Here is a 10,758-nt window from a genome sequence, read left to right as displayed (position 1 = left end):
TGAAATTCCTGTACGACTTCACACATAATAAGGACCATTCTTCCACAGGAAGGACGCCAGAAGAAACTGATTGTTAATCACACGACGTAAGTTTCCATTCCAGTCTTGTGATTTATACTAATTTCGGAGTTACATTAGTTGAATGACAATCTATATCCAAATGGCACATGTATTATAACCAAACGTCATTCTTACGTTTCCGCATAAGTATAAATATTATATGTAACCATGGTAACGCACCACCTTCTGGTAACAACAATTGTTCTTCATTTTGTCCATCGTGGGCCGGCAGATCACGAGCCACATTATTCACCACTGACATGGCTGGCTCGTCTTGATTTCCGCATGGCTTGATTCTTATTACGATTGTCGATGTGAACTTGCGAAACATTTTTATGCACTAACTTGGACACGTCCGTTTGTATCTTTTGCCCGCATGATGGCGCCACAGCCAAAAATCCGGGGCACCACCCGAGCTGGCAGTGAGCTTTTCGAGGACAGCGTATGTAAACTCATGGTATGGTGCATACTCACGGCGTTGTAACATGAATACATTATGGTGTCCGTGAAAATAAAACGGTTACAGATGTCTTTGTTCATAAATATCACAGAAGTTTTCTGTCTTACCTCTGGTCATCTCTCCCTCTCTCTTGCTCTCTCGCTCTCTCTTTCTCCCTCGCACTCAATGCATCACATGGCACGATATTGCGTCGACAATAAGATAAGATAGATAAATAAATAAATAAATAGAGACTATGGTAGCTCTAAATATTTCACAACGTCGAAACTCTATCACGAAAAGTTCATCTCTGAATGTTCTCTACTCCGCCATTTATTTGCCTCTTTCGCCTCGCTGAGGCTCAGATGTTTTCTGATGTTCTCACATTATTGTTGTAGCCCGATGTCAGTGCCGCTTTCTCGCCGACGTCGTCCTCGTCTCGATGATGACCCTGATGTCCGATGTCGTTCATCTTCAGCTTCTCCATCGGGCAGGGAGGAGGGAGCTTGGGCTTCACCGTCATCGAGATCGGCTTCGAGTTCGTTGTGGCCACCATGTTGGTCATGCCCCGACCGGGACGGCCTTTACCCCCGGTCCTACTCATTTGCTTCTTATCTGGAAAATAATGAACGGTTTTGATGCACGACAACGAGAAGAATGTACTCTCTCATCCAGTAAAAAACAATAATGCACACATCGTATGATAGTGTCTGATAATAGGAATTTTGTTGCTCTGATTTTGCTTTGATAATACAGTTAGGCACTAAGAAATCGGTGTCACTTCTCACATGGTTTTCATCAGTTGTTTTGAAAAGTTTGTATTTATATAGATTTGAAAATTGCCAAAATCAATGCAAGTTCTTATATTTCAAAATAAAATCTGTTGCTAAGTTGAAAGGAAGAGGGAAATTTTACAAATATGCGTGACGTGAAAAGTTAGGAAAGGTCAGAACACCGGTCATCTTCATCACCATGTCCATGTCTAATCAACATGATGTTCAGTCTATTCTATTCAATTATTGTATAATTATTTCCTTTTAACAAAAGGGTAAAACAAAGTGAAAAAAAGAAAGGAAAATCTCTCTGATGCTTTTCAAATATCAGGGTGTGGTCAGCAGCAAGAGTAAATTACGTGAGTGCATGCTATGATATGATTATGATGCGAGAATAATACAGTTCTGGTCCGCGCCATTATACCTGTAGAGTTCATCGCCAGTTTGTAGTCCGTTGTGTGCGTGGCCTGAGACGAGATTGTGCTCCTGGCTCGGTTGAGGAGCGTACGTATGGTTGGAGCGCTACCCAGCGTGTACAGGACGGGGTTGACAGCCGAGTTGACGGGCATGACGAACACGGCTACCCACGCGTATACCTGTCGTCGCGTGACAATAAGGTAACAACTACCAGTTAACATTTTTGCCTCCGGTACCATAAAACGTTATCATTATTGAACGCAGTGGTAATAAACGATTCACCTGAAAGGCTGCGCGATATGATCCATTCTTCGAAATGACAGCAGTGACACGCAATGAAAACAAAATCATATAATAAATGGATAGATAGATAAATAACTACAAATTATTTGATATCTCATTTTTAACGTTTAGTCACTTTATAGAACTTCTTTGGTTGTGATTTACGTTCTTTAATTTGGAAGATGCTTGTTACCTGAGTTTTTACAAATATTAGAAAACAACATGAATTTCGTGCGTAACACAAATGAAGATAACAACTATCACTCCTTGCAACAACAACAACAACAACAACAACAAAGGTTTAAAGAAAGACAAGTTCAATGCAATTCAATGCAGTTCAAATCAGTTCAATTCGATTCAAGTTAAGAATTTATCGTTCCTGAAAATGTATTTCATTTTGATATGTTTACCAAGGTTTGGCAATATCATCTTTTTTTCAGAAATTTCATACATGATGTTTTCTCTCTCATGTGGAAGCGTTTAACTTTTAACAATTCAACTTTCTATAATATGAGAGTTGCAATTTGAGACGAGGATTTTATGAGAATTCCATCATGATATCATCTTTTTTTCAAGCGCCTAAGTAGTGTTGTAAAAACTAGGGTGAGTGCATGTCGATTATCATTAATGTGTGTGGTGTATGTGTATGTTTGTGTGGTGTGTGTGTGTGTGTATGTTTGTGTGTGTTATGTTATGTTTTGATTCTATTATGTATCGATTGCTTGTTTTTCGTTTGATAAATCATTGTTGACTGAATATTGTTGCATACGTTCAAGATATATGTTTTGTTATGAAAATTATGGAAATCTACTAAAGATCACTGTCAAACTAAAAGAGAAGTGTGTGTGTGTGTGTGTGTGTGTGTGTGTCTGTGTCTGTGTGTCTGTGTATTTAATGTATGTGTATGCTAATGTGTGTGTGTGTGTGTGTGTGTGTGTATCTTTTAAGTTGCTGACAACTTACAGCGGGTGGTATAGAGGCGCCGCACAGCGAGGCCACGCCCAAAATAATGATTGGCATCCAGCAGCAGAAGTCTGTGAAGACGATGACCGACATCCTCCTCGCCATCGAGTCGCTGACCTTCGAGCTCAACGACCTCATGGCCGCCTTCTGCGTCTTCCGCGCCACGTTGAACATGACGCCGTACGAGATCAGTATCGTCATGAAGGAGACGAAGTTGATGGCGAGGAAGATGAAGACAGCGTACTCCCACCCGCTGGGCCAGTCCGGCGTGATGTGCAGAGCCAGGCATACGCCCGAGCGTCCGTAGAAGTTGCCGAAGTACGCCAGTCCGCACAGCGGGAGCCCCGCGAGAAAAGCGACTAGCGCCCAGGACACGCCCATCACCCAGACGGCGCGCGTGAACTCCATATCCTTGATGCGGAATGGGAAGACGATGGAGGAGAGGCGGTGGAGGGTGATGATCGTGAGACTCAACACGGACAGCTCGCTGGAGAAAGTGGACAGGAACCCGGCGAACTGGCAGAGGCTACTGCCGCGCCAGTTCTTGTCGTGAAGGATGTAGACGCCGCGGTAGAAGGCGTCGACGGCGGCGATGATGAGTAGGTAGACGCCCATGAGCATGTCCCCAATGGCCAGGTTGGTTATGAGGAACGAATGTACCTGGGCGTTAAAGAGCAGTAAATTTAGGCCGAAATAATCAAGATGACATCTTCAGCTTACTCATTTACATATTCATATCAACAGTTCAAGAACTATTTTGAAAAAAAAAAAGATCCGAGTAAATCTTTGAAATTTCATAACTTCCGTACTTTTAATCAAATTTTGACCGAGCATTCCGTGTTGTGCTTGACATATTGTATTATTTCGTCGTGTTCATGGCAGATTGTCGTTAACGTGCTTTCATCCCTGCGCATGACAAAATGTTGTTAGCTCTATGTGCACTCCCACACCCTACCGACACGACGATGATGCGGATTTCCCTTTAGATGAACATTACAGATTTTGCTTTTTTGATGGTTAAATAGGCATAATGGTCCAAAAAAAAAAAAATAAAATTGAATAGATTCAGACTTCACTTCTCATATACACTGCCGACCCTGCCGTCACAACTCGGCCACCACTTCCTCACCCGATTATCTCGCTTGCTGTTTATTCTCCAGGCGATGACGAAGGCGTTGCCGACCAGGGCCACGATACCCAGCAGCCAGATGCACATGCGCAGTATGACGTTGGACATGAGGTCCTCACACGAGGAGAACTCGTTCGGTAGAGGGCGACATTGCGGCACGTGCTTGGCCATGCAGCAAAAGCGATACTCGTCCGTCAGTCTGACACAAATGATACACATACATTTATTTTTGAGGTATTATTTACCATTTGCAGATGAAGCAAAAACCAAGCTTCAATGCTTCAAAATAGTTCTAGAGTGTGAGTCAGGCATGGAAACAACCATTGTAAACATGTTAATCATTATAATCAATGTTAAGTAATGTTAAATATGAAAATATGACCAAGTTGTAGGCTAATAGAATTATTTTTAGAAGTAATCGTCTACAGTTATTGTTTATTGAGAAAATTAGTGTTTTTATGTGATAATCCTAATGCCTGATTATCATAAAATAACATGCTCCTACATTCTTGTTTTAAGATAACTAGACGAACGCATGAAAATACCTACATGCGGAGTTACAAATCATACAGTCATATGTACATAGTTAGTATATACATGAAAGAATGTAAGACCACATGAAAAAGCGTAATCGTAATCGTATTGACAGTATATTGAAAGTCAATAGCGTAGGTTTGCGTTATGTTAACTTACAGTGTATCAAGATGCACTAGTCCATTGAACGTTTTTCTAGTCACAACGGAGAGTTGGTTGCCGGTGATATCTCTAAACAGAGACAAACATGTTTGAAAACGTGAGAATGATGCCTAGAAGAATGATGGTCGATTTCGAAAGACGACTGTCGTTTAAAGGAGTATATACAACACAAATGCATGTTGACTGGATTGTTAATGTGTCGATTTCTAGTACCATAACCATCACTTATATATATGAAGAGTTTGTTTGCAAAAAAAGGTAAGTCCATATTTGCCAAATGGAGATATTTGCGATTAAAGGTCAAGAAAAATAAAGAGAATAATAAGAAAATTTTTGCTTCTTTTGACCATAACTTCCAAAATATACCTATATATGTAATGACCAATATATCATTTAAAAGGTATTTTTTTTGTACTTTATGACAGAGATTGTACTTCAAAATCTTCAAAAATGGACTTATCGGTTTTTGCAAACAAACCCTTCATATATATATATATATATTTATATATATATATATGATTTTATCATATCGTGTTACAACATAATAATTTTCTACTAATTTTCTTCCGATTCCTTGGATGAATCCACCAAAAAAAAGATAGAATAAAAACCTTCACACGCACAATTTTGTTGCTGACATCATCTGTCAAATACTGTTGAATTGACTTGATTACAAATGACATTGGAATGCAACTTCCCCTAGACTGAACAGATTAGCATTATCTCCATACATTGTGCTTTCTTAATCATAATAGTATTTGGGCAGTCATTAACAGATGATGTGCTCAACAAAATCTTTGGTTTTAAAGTGTTAAGTACGCGCATCCACGTAATCTGACGAAAAATGAACAATTTGCAGAAGAATAGAGTATAAATAATTTTATAAATTCGCATTTGATGCAGATCATGATCAGGGGAGTTATACAATACGTGACAATGTGCATTTGCAATGCATATAAGTTCAGTTCAGTTCAAATTTATTTCATATTTCCACTTTCTCAATGTTGATATTACAAAATTATTGACAATAAAACAAGAATACAAAATATATACAATCATGTCTTTTGATTGAAGAATAAGAAGTAAAGAAATTATACTTGACACAAATCTATATGGTCATATCATATGAAGATGTCACAAGTAAGTATCAGAAATATGATGGGGCCTACACAAAAGCTATAACGCTTGTAAAACTGTAGGTTCCCGAATTCATAGGAATATAATTATACGGAGAACGGATGTTTGTCTTGACCAACTAAAATTATACCAGTACAAAAATCGATAAAGAATAAACTAATGAACCACTTAGATATCGCACAAACCAGACTGTATACGGATCTTACGGTGTTTGAAAAAGAATGCTATATATTTGATGTTTCGGTACCATTAAATAACTTGGTGCTGCGGACAAGGGCAAAAGACTGGGAGTATAAAAAAAGTTGCTAAAAACTTGGTAGTGTGTATCCACTAAGTAATAGCTGTTTTAATTTGCGTTTGAAGGTGAATGAAGATAAGGAAGAAGTAATATCTTGAGGGAGGTCATTCCAATATCTGGAAATATATATCTAAATATAATTGTTTTCTTTGCAAAAATAGTGCGAGTACGGGGAAGGTGATAGGCGTCACTCTGGCGAGTGGGATAACAGTGAATAGAGCGATTCCTTTTGAACATGTGGGTAAAAACAGATGGTAATTCATTAGTTGTTAGTTTATACATGAGAATTCCGAGATTATAATAAAAAAAGGTCTGGAATTTTCAGAATTCTGTTTTGATGAAAAAAAAAAACAGTTGGTATGAGCAAAATATCCGGCGTGGTTTATAATTCTTATTGCACGCTTTTGAATACGGAGAAGGGAATCTAATAATGAGTGAATTACATTTCCCCACGCCAAAATTCCATAATTAAAGTGTGGAGATATTAAAGAAGAATATAAACTCTGCAAAATATAAACAGGAAAGAAATGTTTAATCTTATTCAAAATTCCGATATTTCTGGACAAAATTTTACTTACAAAATTACAATTTACAAAGTTTTCCAGGATAATTCTCGGTCAATCCAAAGCCCTAAAAACTTTGTGTTATTGACCTGCTTTAAACATAGATCATTATTTGATATCGTATGGGACAACATTCAAAGAATTACTGTATACCATATAATGAGTTTTTTCTATGTTCAAGGATAATTTGTTTGCATAAATCCAGGATTGCACAGACCTGAGCTCAGTATTCATCATATCAATTAATGCATTAGGGTCTCGATGTGAAAAAAACAAGCTTGTGTCATCGGCAAAACAAATGAATGATAAAATTTGCGATGATTTTGGAAGATCGTTTATGTATAAAATAAATAAAAGTGGGCCCAAGAGGGAGCCCTGTGGGACTCCACGTGAAATAGGTTTTAATTGCGAATCATGGCTGTTAATATTAGCAAATTGCTTTCTTTCTGTTAAATAACTCTTAAGCCATTCCAAGGGCGTCCCGCAGATTCCATAATGACACAACTTATAAAACAAAATTTCATGATCTATCGTATCGAAAGCTTTAGAAAAATCAAGAAAAACTCCAATTGTATGTTCAAAATTATCTATAGCATGAGCTACCTTGTCTATAAAAGTAAGTAAAGCATGGGTTGTGTTGTAATGTTTTCTGAAACCAAACTGAGAATCCAATAAAAATGTTATGATTTGTGAGAAATTTTAATTATCGTGTGTAAACCACCCTTTCAAGAGTTTTAGAGATTGAAGTCAACAAAGACATTGGTCGGTAATTATTCACCAAATCTTTCTGTCCCTTCTTAAAGATAGGGACAACTTTTGCGACTTTCATCTTATTGGGGACCTTGCCATTAAATAAAGATTGATTAAGAATGTATGTAAGAGGCGAAACGATTTCGTTTAAAACATTCTTTTAAAGGAAATTTCTAATTTCATCATATCCTGAACTTTTTTTATCGTTCAAATTTTTGATAATATCTATAATTTCTTCTTCAACAATAGGTTAAAAAAATATTGATTGAGAATTCCTATTACCTAAATATTTGAAGAGTTTGTTCGCAAAAACCGATAAGTCCATATTCGCCAAATGGAGATATTTGCGATTAAAGGTCAAGATAAAATAAAGAGAATAATAAGAAAATTTTTGCTTCTTTTGACCATAACTTCAAGAATGTACCTTTATATGTAGTGACCAATACATCATTTGAAAGGTATTATTTTGTACTTTATGACAGAGACCGTACTTAAAAATCTTCAAAAATGGACTTATCGGTTTTTGCGAACAAACTCTTCATTTATAAAATTCAGTTGATGATTTCGGGATTTTACTGGCAAGATGTGGACCAAGACTTGCAAAATAATCATTGAAAGATTCCGCCATAATGACCGGGTCGTTAATCTGGCGGCCGTCCGCTGAAATATATTTGGGAGGATCGGTATTATTTTCGTGTTTGAGCGCCTCATTAATCACCTTCCACGTACTCTTCACAACAGATTTATATTTAAGAAACTGCCGCGAAAAATAATTTCGCTTGGCTGTACGTATTAAGGTTGTCAATATGTTCCGATAACGAGTATATCTCAATTTGTTTAAAGGGGATAAGGTCCTTCGATATTGTTTTTTTTTTGTGTGTGTGTGTGTTCTCTCGATGTGACTGGACATTATTATCAGGTAAATATTGAAAAACAATTTTTACCCATTTTCCTGCTCTGTATTTCAGAATTGTGAAAGAAAAAAAAAGGTCAGTTTTCCTTCTCGTATGAAAATCAATAATATCGTTTGCACCTTCAGTGTTCATACAAGGAACGGTAGTGTCAAGTTCTTCTTACAAATTGTTACACATTTCAATATGTATGTTTCGTATTATATGTTGATGGAAAATGAACATAATATAATATGATATGATATAATACAATATAATTGTAATGAATTGAATCAAATTCAATTAAATTGAACAGTAAATGCAAGGTGTGAAGAAAGGAGTGAGACTCACAGCTTCTGAAGCTGTTGCAGACCGAAGAAGGAACCATCGGGAATTTTGATGAGATTATTTAATGACAGGTCACTGGGACAGGAAAAAAGAAGAATATGAGAGAAGAATTCATTCGAAATGAAGTATCAGTAGAAACGTACAGACAATGAAGCTGTAAGTCGGACTTAACACGCAGGTTACGTTGTTGTTATTATTAGTATTGTTATTATTACAGTGGACTCCTGTTATAGCCTCGAGATGGGCAGTTTTCGTTTTTTCTTTTACATTAAAATGTCGTTACATCCGAACAAATAAAGAAAACACAAAATTGAGCCGTTAATGTTGGGCCTGAATCTTTACTTCGTTGTAACCGGAATTTCATTATAGTTGTATTCGTTATAACGGGAGTGCAATGTATTATTATCATATATATATTTTTTTTTTGGTTGTTGTTGTTACTTACAGGAATCTCAGCTGGCGCATGCCGAAAAACGCAGATGTATTTAAAGATGTCAGGTTCTGGCCACTGAGGTCGCTGTTTTAAAGGTAAAATCAACGAACGAATAAAATGACCAACATGAAATCCTTATTCCGTTTTGTAATTAATGCATATTGTAAAAAACGGTAAGAAGACGACATTTCTACTTTTTTTTTTCGCATGAGATACATCAAACGACCCGTCCATCCTATTTAAGTATGATACAATATCATGTATCATTCTATAAATATTATACCGTATCATTATTCATAATATATTAAACTAGATTGTAATTCCACAAAACGACTAATATTCTTTTTAAAAAAAAAGAAAGTTTTTTAGACTACTGCTTGATGATACACAGAGAGTTTAAATGAAGGAAAAGAAAACCCCACAAGAGCATCTTTACTGATCATTGTTTACCTCGAACTTTCATTCACGATAGCCTCACAAGTAATAAAGGCGGCAGGATCAGAGGATCGGGTTGTTAAAATTGTAACTACCTTGACAACAGGCAATTAACTTTAAGAAGTAGCATCATTTTGTTCGTCATTTGGAGGTTGATTATCTAGTACAGCGGTATGTCCTTTTATCATTTCCCCCTTTCAGCAGTGTTCAGTCTCGTTACCAGTAAAAAGAGATGCACACACGCACACATACACTCACAAACACACACACATGCACAAAAATAATTTAGACAACTACGAACACGCATGCGCACATACACTCAAACACGAACACTCAACGAAAAGCACTTACAGCGTTGTCATCGACGCCAAGCCTATGAATGCATACCGCTCAAGTCTGCTAATGGCATTACCTTTGAGCTTGCTGAACAAAAGAAAACAAACAATAGTACGAAACCATTTAGGGACGCCATGACGATACACGGCCAGTTATCCATCGAATAAGCAGCTACTGAATCTAAAAATGTAATGTACATCATCTGAAAGTTGAATCTGAGTACCGTCACTACGATTATCATCGACTATTACCCTGTTTCTTACTTATTTTTTTCCTCTCAGTACTGAAGTAATTTGGACAACTTCTTTAGTTGAATTCATACATCGCCACATCATTCTTTTTTTTAAGGGGGAGGGGTTGGGAGAACATTCAATCCAATAATGTGCATAGATAGAAAAAAGTATATATAATTGATGTGGTTCAAATTTTTCCCAATAGAGATTTCCCCGTTTACATCTCAGCTCCTAAAATGTCAGATGTGTGAGTGGTTCACAATATACAAGCACTGCTGTTTAGCGGACCTGCTTTATTTGTTAATTACCGTTTATCTTTCGCACATTCCAGCGTATATATGCTAATGATATAACTCTTGATTTACTCTGTGTTATGTTTTGTTGGAAGAAAATAAGAATAAAAACAAACAAATAAAAAAATGAAATGTTTACTTTCTCGAGGGAGCATCAATATGCAGCATACAATTGTACATACATAAATGTACACGATAAGTGCAGAAAATCAATGCTTACAACAATTCACATGTTCAAAATTTTCCTCAAAAAAAACAACAACTCACGAATAAATGTCACTTG

The 10,758-nt window shown here is 36.8% G+C and overlaps 1 protein-coding gene across 1 annotated transcript in view; it reads right to left on the bottom strand.

Moving 5' to 3' along the window:
* Positions 1-259: 259 nt before the first annotated feature.
* Positions 260-10,758, bottom strand: part of LOC139726517 (G-protein coupled receptor GRL101-like) — a 95,001-nt gene continuing 84,502 nt past the window's right edge. The window contains exons 18-25 of the mRNA XM_071637474.1: positions 9,965-10,036; positions 9,191-9,262; positions 8,749-8,820; positions 4,757-4,828; positions 4,064-4,262; positions 2,935-3,594; positions 1,697-1,868; positions 260-1,114 (exon numbers count right to left, since the gene is read on the bottom strand). Coding sequence (XP_071493575.1) covers positions 861-1,114; positions 1,697-1,868; positions 2,935-3,594; positions 4,064-4,262; positions 4,757-4,828; positions 8,749-8,820; positions 9,191-9,262; positions 9,965-10,036 — 1,573 coding nt within the window. The 3' untranslated portion in view covers positions 260-860. The remainder of the gene's footprint in view (positions 1,115-1,696; positions 1,869-2,934; positions 3,595-4,063; positions 4,263-4,756; positions 4,829-8,748; positions 8,821-9,190; positions 9,263-9,964; positions 10,037-10,758) is intronic.

This window comes from Diadema antillarum, unplaced genomic scaffold, assembly GCF_040938485.1.
Source record: "Diadema antillarum isolate AM-2024a unplaced genomic scaffold, OU_Dant_1.0 seq00000086_RagTag, whole genome shotgun sequence".
NCBI lineage: Eukaryota > Metazoa > Echinodermata > Echinoidea > Diadematoida > Diadematidae > Diadema > Diadema antillarum.
Note: the sequence above shows the minus strand (reverse complement) of the source record. Positions and strands in the feature narration are given on the sequence as shown.